Genomic DNA, 16,692 nt, shown 5'->3' on the forward strand with positions numbered 1-16,692 from the left:
AGCAATATTAGGAATAGGTATTGGTATGGGTATGCTGGTCAGAATCAAAATGAATATTAAAGGAGCAAAGCCCAGATAAAAAATGTAAGAAAACCTCAGTCTTCTGAATACTTACTCCTGGGATAGTGTTGTATTTTTCAGCAGGACAATTACACAAATCTTTATGCAACCAGAATGGCTTTCTAAGAGGTAGCAGTGATGTGTATTCGTGGATGCCAAAGGGAACCTGTCCCAGACCTGCTGTTTTCAACTCTTAATGATCGGCTATGAAAAGCCAACTGAGATTTATTCCTGATTATTATTTGACCATGCTTGTCATTTATGAACATTTTGAAAATCTTGGCTCTCTCTAATTTTCTCCTTCTCTCTTTCTTTCTCTCGGAGGACCTGGGCCCTAGGACCATGCGTCGGGACTGCCGCCCGTGGTGACTCCTTGCTGTCCCCAGTCCGCCTGGCCTTGCTGCTATTCCAGTTTCAGCTGTTCTGCCTGCGGTTATGGAACCGCCACCTGTCCCAGACCTGTTGTTTTTCAACTCTTAATGATCAGCTATGAAAAGCCAACTGAAAATTATTCATGATTATTATTTGACCATGCTTGTCACTTATGAACATTTTTGAACATCTTGGCATAGTTCTGTTATAATCTCCACCCGGCACAGCCAGAAGAGGACTGGCCACCCCTCATAGCCTGGTTCCTCTCTAGGTTTCTTCCTAGGTTTTGGCCTTTCTAGGGAGTTTTTCCTAGCCACCGTGCTTCTACACCTGCATTACTAGCTGTTTGGGGTTTTAGGCTGGGTTTCTGTACAGCACTTCGAGATATTAGCTGATGTACGAAGGGCTATATAAAATAAAATTGATTGATTGATTGATTGATTCCCCCTAAAATTTGACCAATACAAAAATTATTATAATAATCTTTCGTCTCTGTGTTTCAGAATTTTCCTTCAATTCGCAAAATGCTGAGGACCACAATGGAAATAAGTCCCAGAATGTATTTTGTTATCCTCAATGATTTTACTAATGTGCATGTATGGCATTTCAAGTTTTATGTGTGCTTGTTTTTTTAAATGGTCGAATTAATAAACTAAACTGAAGTATCTCACCGGAGAAAGCATCCAAGCGAGCAAAACAGTGCCCATCTGTCTCTGTACATGTAGCCCATCTATCTGATGCTGTCTGGTCAAAAATACATTATTAGTTTGTTTTTTTAAAGAATGAAAAAGTAATTTGACAACCCTGTTTGAAGAGTTTGGTATCATTTGAAACCTAACTGTTTATCTTTTTCAGTGATGATGTCACGATCGTTATAAGGAGTGGACCAAGATGCAGCGTGGTATGTTTCCATCCTTTTATTTGGAAGAGAAACTTAAAGAACAAAAACAATAAGGCGAACAAACGAAACGTGCCGCTCAGAGTAGTGCTCACAGGCAACTATACCTAGACAAGATCCCACAAAGCACAATGGGGAAATGGCTACCTAAATATGATCCCCAATCAGAGACAACGATAAACAGCTGCCTCTGATTGGGAACCATACCAGGCCAACAGACATATAATTCCCCTAGATAACCCACTCTTAATCACACCCCGACCTAACCAACATAGAGAATAAACAGCTCTCTATGGTCAGGGCGTGACAGATGAAGACATGTCTCATGGTAGGGAGGGTATGCAAAATGGGTCAACTTTGAGCACCTCTATCTCCTGAATGTTTTGGCATTCAGGTCCAAAAAGTCCCTTTCTGACCACTTCTACTATGGGAAAACATGTATGGAAGGTTTTGTTCAAATCAAAAGGGATGCGGTCAGAAAGGAATTGAATACATATGGAAAGGCCCATTAGATTAAATATGCTGCAAAACCATCACATAAATCACCAAGATATTGTAGTTGCTCTGAATAACAACTACAAACAGCAAGCAATGCAGGTGCTTCTACACTTCTACACCTGCATTGCTTGCTGTTTGGGGTTTTAGGCTAGGTTTCTGTACAGCACTTTGAGATATCAGCTGATGTACGAAGGGCTATATAAATAAATTTGATTTGATTTGAATAAGCCTCCCTCAAACCATGTACTTATACTGTACTGTAGCTTGGGGGATACAATCAAAACAGAAGTGAAAGAGGGAACCTAAGCAGACAGTGTGTTCACAATCAGCCCTCTTTAAGGGAACTGATTGCATATTAATTAGAAGTTAACCTGACACAAGACTCACAACGAAGAGATTACAAATCTGTTCATTAACTATGCATGCTTTCAGTTCCCTTTGCATTAGAAAAAGGTTCTATTCTAAGTGTAAAAACGTTCTATTCTGAGTGTACTGACTAAGTGTACTGTTTTTTTTTTTTACTACTGACCATTTCAGATCTACACACCATATACACACAAGTGTGCAAAAAAGATGGGTAGGGAACACAAACATAAACAGGACATGAGGTCACACGGCTGAGACAGAAATACCAATACATAGACTGAACAAAAACATAAATGCAACATGTAAAGTGTTGGTGCCATGTTTCATGACCTGAAATAAAAGATCCCAGAAATGTTCCATTCACACAAAAAGCTTATTTCTCTCATATTTTGTGCACAAATTTGTTTACATCCTTGTTAGTGAGCATTTCTCCTTTGCCAAGATAATCATTCCACCTGACAGGTGTGGCATATCAAGAAGCTGATTAAACAGCATGTTCATTGCACAGGTGCACCTTGTGCTGGGGACAATAAAACATCACTCTAAAATTTACAGTTTTGTAACACAATGTTTTGAGGGAGCGTGCAATTGGCATGCTGACTGCAGGAATGTCCACCAGAGCTGTTGCCAGAGAATTGAATGTTAATTTCTCTACCATAAGCCGCATCCAACATCATTTTTAGAGAATTTGGCAGTATGTCCAACCAGACCACATGTATGGCATCGTGTGGAAGAGCGGTTTGCTGATGTCAACGTTGTGAACAGTGTGCCCAATGGTGGCGGTGGGGATATAGTATTGGCAGGTATAAGCTAAGGACAACAAATACAATTGCAATTTATCAATAGCAATTTGAATGTACAGATATACCGTAACAAGATCCTAAGGCCCATTGTCGTGCCATTCATCCGTCACCATGTTTCAGCATGATAATGAATGGCTCCATGTCGCAAGGATCTGTACATAATTCCTGGAAGCTGAAAATGTCCCAGTTCTTCCATGGCCTGAATACTCACCAGATGTCACCCATTGAGCACATTTGGGAATCTCTGTTCCAGATCCCTCCAATATCCAGCAACTTCGCACAGCCTTTGAAGAGGAGTGGGACATCATTCCACAGGCCACAATCAACAGCCTGATCAACTCTATGCAAAGGAGATGTGTCGAGCTGCATGAGGCAAATGGTGGTTACACCAGATACTGACTGGTTTTCTGATACACGCCCCTACTTCTTTTTTAAGGTGTCTGTGACCAACAGATGTATATCTGTATTCCCAGTCATGTGAAATCCATAGATTAGGGCCTAATTTATTTATCTAAATTTACTTTTTTCCTGATATGAACTGTAACTCAGTAAAATCTTTGAAGTTGTTGCATATTGCGTTTAGATTTTTGTTCATTATAGATCCAGGGTGTCTTGAGTTAATTGACAAAGAAAACATAGTAGCTTATTAATCAACCTTTATATATTTTTTAAAAATGTAGACAAATGAGGCTACATGCCCAAAACAAAACCAAGTGAAAAAAGAACAGAATGTCTGCTATTTATTTTTGGTGTAAACAGCATTTGCACTGGCTACCTTCCACAAACAGTCAAATATACTGTACCTTCACACTCCATCTTTGCTGTGTGCTTCTTCCTTTATTAACATAACTCTTACACAGCACAAGCCTTCAATCTCTCTGGGAAACAGGACGTAGATAGTATTTTTCATTCAACACAGTAACTACTTTACAATTTTACATCCACGTTCCATTTTCTCCTTGTTTTTTCACAGCGAGTATTAGGATGTGTCCTTAATGCTTTGTATGCTCAGTGTACATTTTTGAACATATAAATTAAATTATATGCATCCATTTATTCTTAAACAATATAACTTATAAATGCCTTATGTGTCACACCCTGATCTGTTTCACCTGTCTTTGTGCTTGTCTCCACCCCCCTCCAGGTGTTGCCCATCTTCCTCAATATCCTCCGTGTATTTATACCTGTATTCTCTGTTTGTCTGTTGCCAGGTCGTTTTGTTTCGTCAAGCCTACCAGCATTTTTTCCCGTGCTCCTTTTTGTCTCTAGTGCCTGTTTTCTATCTTTCCCGGTTTTTGATCATTCTGCCTGCCCTGACCCTGAGCCTGCCTGTCGTTCTGTACCTTGTCACACAACCTGGATTACTGACCTCTGCCTGCCCTGACCCTGACTGCCGTTCTGTACCTTTCAGAGTCTGATCTGGACTACTGACCTCTGCCTGCCCTTGACCTGTCATTTGCCTGCCCCCGTTTTTGAAATAAACTTTTGTTACTACAAAACTGTCCGCATCTGGGTCTTCTCCTGAGCCTTGACATTATGAGCTTTCGTACCCCATCAAAAGCCCAAATATAAGCATGTTTTACTCCAAAGTTTGTAGACAATGTAAACAACACCCAATAATAATGAATCAATATACACATGACAGGGTAAATACGTTTTTCTTTTACCAAACTGATGCTTGTCAATCTTATTCTTCCTGTTTTTAAAACATGGTTAAAACAATAATTTTGCTACCATGGATGGCCAGTCCTTGCTTCCATAACTCTGTCTATGAATTTGAGAGTGGTTACATTTCTCCAGCCCCATCCCTCAGCTAAATAAAAAACAGAGTTGTTTGTTTCAATTAAGAATTCTAGCTTTAAAAGTTGTTTCAGATGACACTAAATCCAAGGAAGAGTGGCTGGGTAAAGGTAGTTTGGACTTTGTGGAGAAGGGTCATGGAGTCCCAGCCTTGTGATGAAGATACAGTCCGATTTGCCTTTATTTTCGTGATTGGGAGGGGCTGGGGCCAGGAATTTGTGCTAGAACTGAAGTCAACCTTCAGTTGACTTATGTAACCGTAAAATCCTTGGTTTCATGCATGTTAACATCAGAAGCCTCCTCCCTAAATAATTTATTTTCACTACTTTAGCACACTCCAACCAACCCTGATGTACTAGCCGTGTCTGAATCCTGACTTTGGAAGGCCACCAAAAATTCTGAAATTTACATCCCCAACTACAACATTTAGAACTGATAGAACTGCCAAGATAGAACTGCCAAAGGGGGTGGAGTTGCAATCTACTGCAGAGACAGCCTGCAGAGTTCTGTCATACTATCCAGGTCTGTGCCCAAACAGTTCGAGCTTCTACTTTTAAAGATCCACCTTTCCAGAAATAAGTCTCTCACTGTTGCCGCTTGTTACAGACCCCCCTCAGCCCCCAGCTGCACCCTGGACACCATATGTGAATTAATTGCCCCTCATCTATCTTCAGAGTTCGTTCTGTTAGGTGACCTAAACTAGGATATGCTTAACACCCCGGCAGTCCTACAATCTAAGCTAGATGCCCTCAATCTCACCCAAATTATCATGGAGCCTACCAGGTACAACCCCAAATCCGTAAACACAGGCAGCGTCATAGATATCATCCTGACCAACCTGCCCTCTAAATACACCTCTGCTGTCTTCAACCAGGATCTCAGCGATCACTGCCTCATTGCCTGCGTCCGTAATGGGTCTGATGTCAAACGACCACCCCTCATCACTGTCAACGCTCCCTAAAACACTTCAGCGAGCAGGCCTTTCTAATCGACCTGGCCCGGGTATCCTGGAAGGATATTGACCTCATTCCGTCAGTAGAGAATGCCTGGTTATTCCACCGATAAATCCACGATAATTGAGAATTTCAAAAAGCATTTTTCTACGGCTGGCCATGCTTTCCACCTGGCTACCCCTACCCCGGTCAACAGCTCTGCACTCCCCATAGCAACTTGCCCAAGCCTCCCTCATTTCTCCTTCACCCAAATCCAGATAGCTGATGTTCTGAAAGAGCTGCAAAATCTAGACCCCTACAAATCAGCTGGGCTAGACAATCTGGACCCTCTCTTTCTAAAATTATCCACCGCAATTGTTGCAACCCCTATTACTAGCCTGTTCAACCTCTCTTTCGTATCGTCTGAGATCCACAAAGATTGGAAAGCTGTCGCGGTCATCCCCCTCTTCAAAGGGGAAGACACCCTAGACCCAAACTGTTACAGACCTATATCTATCCTACCCTGCCTTTCTAAGGTCCTTGAAATGTGTAACTCCGCGTTGTTGTTTGTGTCGCACTGCTTTGCTTTATCTTGGCCAGGTCGCAGTTGTAAATGAGAACTTGTCCTCAACTGACCTACCTGGTTAAATAAAGTGAAATAAGAAATACTTTTTAGTAATAACGTAATAACGTAACAACATCCTTGGAGACCCTCTCTGCACAGAGCTTTAGGAGACAAAAAGCTGTGGAAGGCTTAGGTGAACCATCTGAGCCGAATGACACTTCCTTTTTGTCCCCAGACAGAATGAGATGCCTATTTGCTGTGTTGGCATCCACTGTCAGCTGGATGAAATCTGTTCGGGGAGAAAGATAATGTCTTGGCATTCGAATTATATTCATATTGACAAAATATATACAACATATCATCTAATACAACATATCAGCTAATAAGTCAATTTAATTCACCTCTTGAAGGCCAACGTTGAGCCCTACCAGCTCTCGCAGTCTCACGTCAGAATTAGACGTTCATCCATGTTTCTCAAAGGTCAAATTTAGAAGTTGTTCCAAACGTCAAATTTCAAAGTGTTTAAAGTTAAGTTCGGGCATTAACTCTGACTTTTTAAGATTAGGAATTAACTCAGAATGTTTAAGGTTAGGAATTAACTCAGAATGTTTAAGGTTAGGCATTAACTCAGAATGTTTAAGTTAAGGGATTAGGAGAGCTTGGGGCCTATAGGTGTGTTAGTTCACGGGTGTGTAATATTGCACAAAGTGTATCTGAGGGAGACTGGGTGTGTGCGCCAAAACATGTATTATGTCCAGAACTCCTCTCTGGTCTTGGAAACTGAACAACCTGGACATCTGTCACTGTGAAGAAGAAGAGTCAACTATAACTGCACGCCTTATAACAAAGATCCGTTGTATATGTTATTGAGCAAGCGACTTAGTCATGCTTGCATACATTTTAAGTATGGCTGGTCCTAGAAATCAAACCTACTATCCTGGCATTGCAAGCACCATGCTCTACCAAATGAGCTACAGAGGACCAGTAGTTACAAAAACAAAATAGCAATCAATCAGATTTAGTCTATAGAGTATATGAACAGGGGGAGCCTGGTCCTAGATCAGCACTCCTACTCTGAGACACAATTGTGAATACAGGCCCAGGTCAGAATACTCACCTTGAGACACTCCAAGGCAGGTCTCAGTTCTTTTACTTCATTCTCTTGCTTTCCTGTGCCCTCTGCTGGCATGTATTCTGTATCTCCCTCAACGTTTTCTGCATGATAAAAACGAAGTCAGCATATCGCATTTTATGGTATCCATATATTTTGAAAACAAAAAACAAGATAACAGGGATGACTAGCACAGAAGTCATGATATAAAGATTTAGCATTTCTCAAATCGGTTCTACCCTTACCTGTTGCTCAGCCCTCTGCTGCTGCTGAAACAACCATATGTCCGTGGTGTTGATTCAAGGAGCACAAAACAGATGCAGTGATCACAATGACATACATTTCAAGCACTTAATTGTAATGAGGGCAAATGTTCTTAATTTCACCGGTGTCGAACATGGTAGGCCTATGCTTCATCAAGGCGGGAACTTGATGTTGATGCTTGAGATGAGTTTCACGAAACGAGGCGACTCAAATTAGGCAGGACTTGACAACTTTTTGTTTCTTACCAAGGCAGAAATCCCACTCGTCGTCGTCCAGGTCTAGCATAACAGTCGACTTGAGAAGAAACTTGGGAGACTGGTCATTAGTTTCTCCATAGCCCCACCATCTTAACATTTTTCTTCAGTGCAGACCTTGGGGTGAATGTATTTCTGCACTGAGGGCCGCTGTAGTTTAAATCCTCGCCATTCCAACAGTATGTCACACAGCTCATGCAGTAACTGTGTCCATATGGGATAGTCACTGGAAACCATTTTGTAACGCAAACTACTTTCTATTTGACGAGGTCAGGTAGGCCCCTACCCATATCGTTCTGTTCCTAGTGAAAACACCCCAGGTATATTCAGTTCACACCTTTTCCTTCAATAAAAAAAAACCCAAGGTAGGCCTAGAAAAACAGTCTCATTCGAATGCGACCCAGTTGTTTTAACTTCTTATGGCTGGGGGCAGTATTGAGTAGCTTGGATGAATAAGGTGCCCAAAGTAAACTGCCTGCTACTCAGGCCCAGAAGCTAAGATATGCATATTATTAGTATATTTGGATAGAAAACACTTTGAAGTTTCTAAAACTGTTTGAATGATGTCTGTGAGTAGAACAGAACTCATATGGCAGGCAAAAACCTGAGAAAAAGTCCAACCAGGAAGTGGGAAATCTGAGGTTTGTAGGTTTGCCTATCCAATATACAGTGTCTATGGGGTCATATTGCACTTCCTAAGGCTTCCACTAGATGTCAACAGTCTTTAGAACCTTGTTTGATGCTTCTACTGTGAAGGATGAGGGAATAAGAGCTGATTGAGTCGGGTCTGGCAGAGTGCCACGAGCTCACTCAGGCACGCCCCAGTGAGAGTTAGCTGCGTTCCATTGCATTTCTACAGACAAAGGAATTCTCCGGTTGAAACATTACTGAAGATTTGTGAAAAACATCCTAAAGATTGATTCTATACATCGTTTGACATGTCTCTACGAACTGTAATGGAATTTTTGGACTTTTCGTCTGGCCTGCGCGTCATGAATTTGGATTTTGGAACTAAATGCGTGAACAAAAAGGAGGTTTTTGGACATAAATGGACTTTATCGAACAAAACAAAAATTTATTGTGGAACTGGGATTCCTAGGAGTGCATTCTGATGAAGATCAAAGGTAAGTGAATATTTATAATGCCATTTCTGACTTCTGTTGACTCCACAACATGGCGGGTACCTGTATGGCTTGTTTTTGTGTCTGAGCGCCATACTCAGATTATTGCATGGTGTGCTTTTTCCGTAAAGTTTTTTTGAAATCTGACACAGCGGTTGCATTAAAGAGTTTAGGTACCTTTATTTTTTTTTTCAAGTATTTTACATGTGGTTTCCACAAATCAACAACCATTAACACTGACAATTATTTTCATCTGAGGAAATGCATATTTTTTGAAAACGTGAACACAAGACTTGCACACAAAAGTTCCAGTAAATCACATGAAAGGCTTATAAAACACCTTTACGTTCCCACGAGAATCATGGTGGTGTATAATTGTTCTCTTCTCTATTAACTAAGTGTCCACAGCATGCAATCCATCCCTCTACCCACAAAGGCTACTACACAACTTCCAATACTTTTCTCCCTGTCTCCACAGAAGAGATGGAAGTGTGGTGTTACAGATGGCCTAGTCAGTCACTATTACAGTCACTGTAATGCTGAACATGAAAATAGCAGACTACAGTAAGATCCCTTTAACCACATGATGCCATATAACTAGAATATGACGGCAGCATTTATGATGGAGAATGAAATGAATATGGACATAACAAACATTAATATTTTTGCTAAGCTCACCAAATAAATTGCAATACATATGTCATGTATAATAACATTAAAACAGACAATGAATGAAAATTACATTTATAAAGTATGTGAATCCCAAATAAACATTCAAGCACAATAAACTGTATTCCACTAGTCTTAGCAAGACAAAGCTTAATCAAACCGATGGAGAACTGCAGACATAGATCCCTTATGGTTTCCAATAACTTTTTCCCTTCAGTCTGGTTGCCATTGAAAAGTGAGTGTCAGCGAGAGTGTATTCTGAAATGACAGAACCATTACACATAGACCAAGGAGTAAAACTACACGCGTTCCCTTTGAGTCAGTGTGCGTCATGACCTGCCCGTTAGTGACCTGCAAAAGAAATGTCAATAAAAAGACAAATGACATGTTAGAAGGGTTGTAGTCATTAACATTCCCATGAGATTGATTGGTGCATCAATAATATAATTGTATTGTCACATGTGCCAAATACAACTTTACAAGCCCTTTTAAACAACAATGCAGTTGTTGTTTAAAAAATATGTAATTAACCTGATGTAACAATAATCAATGTTACATCAGGTTGGGGATTTCAGCCACTGGTCTTACTCAACTGTTGAGCATATTACTGATACACTGTACTACATTTCAACATGATCACCTTCCTAGGTAATGAATACTATATCTGATGTGCAGAGGTAGGCATTTCCTTACATGAAAATGCTCTCGTCCGTAGAGGGAGAATCAAGAAGCTGGTACACAGCAACTTAAGTGACCAAACCAAGTACAGGGGTTCCAGTATAGTGTACTATATGACAATAACATTTAGGGTACTCTAAAGACATGACTTCAATAACAATATGAGGCATGGGAGCCCACAGTACTAGTCCATGTAGGGTACTACCTGTGGAAGGACACTGCTAGACCATCTCGTACTGGTTGTTGGTGATGTATCGAGACAAGCAGCAGGCCAAGAACACCCCAATGAGCTAGGCAGAAAGTCAAACAGTTTCAATTAGGATGTGAAGACAAAATTGACATGCACTCACTTCATGTATAAGAAAAAAAAAGTGAAATCTAGCATTTTCTTGATGATCTCACAACATTTCAAGATCCATGTTACTGGTAATAACATTGTATATTTTTCCCCCCTAGAGATTATTATGCCTACAGGCCAATATCAAATAAAGGCTCTTCAATGGATGTACCTGGAAGAACGCAATTCCAAAAGATATTCCGGCAATGATTCCCAGGTTAGACTCCATCAAAGTGGTCACCTTTGAGAAGCAGCCCTAAAACATGTTAAGCAGAAGGAAAATAAACTTTTGAAATATGGTTTCTCAAGGTTATAGCTGTTCATTACGCATACTGGACTGGCAATACTTAGTCTAAAAGACTGGTAAACTATGAACCACAGCTCTGACATAATTCTGTATGATATGATTGATAATGATATGCGGCAGTGCTCTCACCGTGTCATACACAATGTCGTGAGCCCTGTCAAGGTCCTTGAGGTTCTCGACAGCGCAGACATTGTTCTCTTTGCAACAGCTGTCAGGGATGCCTTGGTCTTTGAAGTACTTTGTTGTGTTCCAGTCCTCGTAACTATACACTCCACAGCAATGCAACTGCACAAAACACACATTTACTTATTATCAAGAGGAAATAACAATGTTAACTTCCAATTCCTAATTCTATGGTTGACTTAGCCATGTGGACAAAGCAAGTTTCAATGTCACGTGCACAAGTACAGTGAAATGACTTTGCTTGCTTGCTCTTTCCCAACAATTCAGTAATCAATATTGGTAGTACTATACATGTTTTTTTTTTTTTTTTAAAGTCAAGTAGAACAGAAACACACGAGATAAGAACATGAGAAATTAAGCAAGCTACATACAGGCTCAGTGGCTACATACAGGCTCAGTTCCAGGCTCAGTGGCTATATACAGGCTCAGTTCCAGGCTCAGTAGCTATATACAGGCTCAGTTCCAGGCTCAGTAGCTATATACAGGCTCAGTTCCAGGCTCAGTAGCTATATACAGGCTCATTTCCAGGGTCGGTAGCTATATACAGGCTCGGTCGGTAGCTATATACAGGCTCGGTCGGTAGCTATATACAGGCTCGGTCGGTAGCTATATACAGGCTCGGTCGGTAGCTATATACAGGCTTGGTAGCTTTATACAGGCTCAGTTCCAGGGTCAGTAGCTATATACAGGCTCAGTTCCAGGGTCAGAAGCTATATACAGGCTCAGTAGCTATATACAGGCTCAGAAGCTATATACAGGCTCAGTAGCTATATAAAAAAAAGTGTCCGTTTCAGGGTCAGTGCCAATGCCCATGCCATATTTACAATGTGCAGGGATACTAAATCATACTAAACTATCATACTAAATCAGATCATGTTAAAAGGTGGTTCTATTGTACATCAATGAGTTATTCAATAATGGTGGAGGAGGCTCATAACCTAATACAATGGTATACCAACAAGCTCTATGCAGCTCTGAAACCAGATGGTGAAGCGTGACCATCTGTACTGTAGAAGTTGTTCATAGCAACACTTCTACAGGGTCTTTGATCAAATTCAGCTGCCATTTCTCTAAACAGCATGTTTTGTGTTATTTGCAAAGGAACCAAACACAGTTAGGCTTTGCATTGAATAACATAATACCACTTACAGTCTTCTGGATGTTGTCAACCACAGAGCTTTTGGGGTCAGTGGTATTGTAGTTCGTCACAGCGTCTTTATAGGCATCACCTAATACAGCCTTTATCTGCAAAAAACCAAACATTAACTGGGTTTGATTTGTGGCCAACTGAACCCTATAGTAATGTCAAGTGTATTGTAAGTCACCTCAGAAGTACCTGCACATTGGTGTATGCTCATCTATAGTTCACCGCAACGTTTCGACCAGAACGTCTTCCAGACGCTGCAGTAAACTATATGGGAACATCCCTCAGTGCACAGATATGTCCATTCCTTATATATAACCGTTTTTGGACCCAGCACCTGGTAAATTGTTAGATGTGGGAACACTACTTTTGAACTAATCTCTCACCTCATGTCTGAATAAGAAGCCAGAGATGCCGGCCACAAACTCAGCTATGAACACCAGCACCAGGAACATGGCATACTGAGGGGAGAGAAACAACTCATCAATTAACATACAACAAAGACAAACATGAGGAGAATGTGCAAATACAAAATGTAACACATCACAGTGTAACTGACCAGCTTCAGCATCCATGGGCTACCGCGGCATGTAGCGAAGCAACCAAACAGGCCAAAAATGATGATGATGGCTCCAGTCCCTATGAGGACATATGGTGCGTTGGTGCTCTTCTCAGAGGCCAGCTGGAAATAAGCTTCCAGGCTCACCTTCCCCCATACTCCTACAGCCAGAAGGATAACCCCTGTAAACTGGGAGAAAGCACAGACAGTCAGCTCCAATCTCAGGTAATGTACCTAGGGGATGTTTCAGAGGTTTGACCTAGTTCTGACACAAACTCAAGATTTAAAGAGGAAAACAACAAACCTCTTTAGTATACACCTTGAACACCTAACAATTATATTCAGCTCAGTGTGATGTCAGGGGCCAGTACACATCTGAAAAAGCTTTAAAGTTGGTATAAATGCCTACAACAGGAAGGGAAAGTCAGCATGGAACTTACATGGTATATCAAAAGGGATTGATATTCAATCGATCCCTATCCCAGTCTGCGGTCCCCACATGCTTCAAGATGGCCACCATTGTTACTGTTCCCAAGAAAGCTAAGGTTGAACTAAATGACTATCGCCCCGTAGCACTCATCTCTGTCATCATGAAGTGCTTCGAGAGACTAGTTAAGGATCAAATCACCTCCACCTTACCCGTCACCCTAGACCACCTCCAAATTGCTTACCGCCCCACAAGATCCACAGACGATGCAATCGCCATCACACTGCCCTAACCCATCTGGACAAGAGGAATACCTACGTAAGAATGCTGTTCATTGACTACAGCTCAGCATTCAACACCATAGTACCCTCCAAACTAATGATTAAGCTTAAGACCCTGGGTCTCGACCCCGCCCTGTGAAACTGGGTCCAGGACTTCCTGACGGGCCGCCCCAGGTGGTGAAGGTAGGAAACAACATCTCCACTCCGCTGACCCTCAACACTGGGGCCTCACAAGGGTGCCTTCTCAGCCCTCTCCTGTACTCCCTGTACTCCCTGTTCACCCATGACTGCGTGGCCATGCATGCCTCCAACTCAATCATCAAGTTTGCAGATACTACAGTGGTAGGCTTGATTACCAAAAACGACGAGACGGCTTACAGGGAGGAGGCGAGGGCCCTCGGAGTGTGGTGTCAGGAAAATAACCTCTCACTCAATGTCAGCAAAACAAAAAGAGATGATTGTGGACTACAGGAAACAGCAAAGGGAGCATCCCCTTATCCACATCGACGGGACAGTAATGGAGAAAGTGGAAAGTTTTAAGTTCCTCTGTGTACATGTCACCGACAAACTGAAATGGTCCACGCACACTGATAGTGTGGTGAAGGCGCAACAGGAGGCAGAATTTTTCTTGGCTTGTCACTGAAAACCCCCACTAACTTTTACAGGTGCACAATTGAGAGCATCCTGTTGGGCTGTACCACCGCCTGGTACGGCAACTGCACCGCCCACAACCGCAGGGCTCTCCAGAGGGTGGTGTGTCTGCACAACGCATCACCGGGGGTAAACTACCTGCCCTCCAGGACACCTACATCACACGATGTCACAGGAAGGCCAAAAAGATCATCAAGGACAATAACCACCCGAACCACTACCCGTTCACCCCACTTCCATCCAGAAGGTGAGGTCAGTACAGGTCCATCAAAGCTGGGACAGAAAGATTGAAAAACAGCTTCTATCTCAAGGCCATCAGATTGTTAAACAGTCACCACTAGCACAGACAGACGGCTGTCTACCTACAGACTTGATATCATTGGCCACTTTAATAAATGGAACGCTAGCCACTTTAAGAATGTTTACATATCTCACATTACTCATCTCATATGTATATACTGTATCCGTCACCATCTATTGCATCTTAGCTGCTCTGTCACTGCTCATCCATATATTTTAATACTTATATATTCTCATCCCATTCCTTTACTAGATTGTGTGTATTAGGTTTTGTTGAGGAATTGTTAGATATTACTTGTTAGATATTACTGCACTGTCAGATCTAGAAGCATAAACATTTCGCTACACTCGCAGTAACATCTGCTAACCATGTGTATGTGACCAATAAAATTTGATTTGATTTAACCCAGCCCCACTCACTGACACAACCAATAATAGCCCATGGTCTCACATCAGTGAGCTCAGCATCTTCCTTTGTATAATATCCCTTACTTTTACCAGTCATATACTCATGGACTGCAGTCATCAGTCCATCAGACCGTGAATTATACAAATCACCCTCCATATAGCAATAAATGACAGCTGTGTTGTCATGAACTTTGAACCTATAAAAGCCACGTTTGATTAATGGCGTAGATAGAATAATATAAACTGTGAAGAAACACCATTGACAGATTACATTTACAGAACATTTGTCAAGAAAGCTGTTAGAAAATGTGAGCTGACTAACGATCTTTGACGACAATCTGCTAAAAATACAAATATGTTTACCTAAAAGTACTGCAAAAAAATATGTTTGAGATCATAATAGTTATTTAGTAAGAGAGTCTGAGGTTGTGTCTCAATCAACAACCAGGCCTAACTTCGAATAGTCGTTCCCAACATCAGACAATTTGTCTATGAATGTCACCACGATCACCGCAATCAAACCTTTAAACGTTTATTTTTTTATTTGACCTTTATTTAAGCTGGCAAGTCAGTTAAGAACAAATTCTTATTTTTCAATAACGGCCTACCCGGGCAAACCCTAACGACGCTGGGCCAATTGTGCGCCGCCCTACAGGACTCCCGATCATGGCAGGTTGTGATACAGCCCGTGATCGAACCAGGGTCTGTAGTGACGCCTCTAGCACAGATGCAGTGCCTTAGACCACTGCGCCACTCGCGAGCCTATACTCGCGGGCTGCAACGCTCAAAACAAAAAAGAAACAATGTAACGTGGCTTTGCAACGTTGTCGCGGTTGGAGAAACGCACAACTTTCACAGACAGAATTTGCGCATAAACAATGTAAAGTAGCTCAAGAATTCGCTATATCCAACAATAAGTGATTATTTTCCAACAGTGTTTTCTAACTATCACGGGGAAATTGTGTTTTATTTTCAATAACTCGAGTCCTTACGTTTCAGCCAAAGCCTTACGTTATTCGTTTGTAAATTCCAATTGGATATGTTGGCATCGCCGCTAACTTAGCCCATTGTTACCGTAACTCGCTTGCGTCAGTTATTTACAAGTCAACACTTACCCAAAATATGAGACTGTAAGAAATAAGAAAGGTTTTGAGACATGTAATCACTGGCTTAGTTTGAAGCCTTCTTGATGGGGGAGACATTATGGCTATTTCGCAGAAATTGGCAATCAAAACGTATCGTTGTTACAAAGTGAGAGAAAAAAAACACTTCCACAACGTCTTGCTGGAAAACTTTTGTCGACAAATCACAGAATCCAAGGAGAAGGGAAGTGTCGTCACTGATCCAGATTCACTTTCCTGTGAGGAAAAAGTTAATTTCCTAGGATTTATGGGAAGTTTTATATTCGCTTGTATTTATGATGTTCCAAAATAATATAATAGAACAGAATATAATAACTTAATTTTTCACAGAGGAAACGTCAGTTGTGGCTAATCGGATGAGACAGTATACACATTACAAATACAGACGCTACAAGATACAAGAGTAATGCCGCTATACACGTGCAGCAATAACAAAGCGTTCTTACCGTTTCGGTAAAAAGCTGAGGGATGGGGCTGGAGAAATGCAACCACTCTCAAATTCATAGATATAACTATCGATGCAAGGACTGACCATCCATGATATCAAAATTATAGTTTTGAG

General features: G+C 41.4%; 1 protein-coding gene across 1 annotated transcript; it reads right to left on the minus strand.

Moving 5' to 3' along the window:
• Positions 1–9,199: 9,199 nt before the first annotated feature.
• LOC120062360 (tetraspanin-7-like) lies at positions 9,200–16,322 on the minus strand. Its single transcript, XM_039012278.1, has 8 exons — positions 16,104–16,322; positions 12,922–13,110; positions 12,749–12,823; positions 12,368–12,463; positions 11,165–11,320; positions 10,901–10,984; positions 10,597–10,681; positions 9,200–10,064 (listed from the first exon to the last, which is right to left on the minus strand). Exons 1-7 carry the CDS (start codon positions 16,188–16,190, stop codon positions 10,613–10,615), a joined length of 756 nt encoding a protein of 251 aa, XP_038868206.1. The 5' UTR covers positions 16,191–16,322; the 3' UTR covers positions 9,200–10,064; positions 10,597–10,612.
• Positions 16,323–16,692: the final 370 nt, after the last annotated feature.

Source organism: Salvelinus namaycush, chromosome 17 (assembly GCF_016432855.1).
Source record: "Salvelinus namaycush isolate Seneca chromosome 17, SaNama_1.0, whole genome shotgun sequence".
Taxonomy (NCBI): Eukaryota; Metazoa; Chordata; class Actinopteri; order Salmoniformes; family Salmonidae; genus Salvelinus; species Salvelinus namaycush.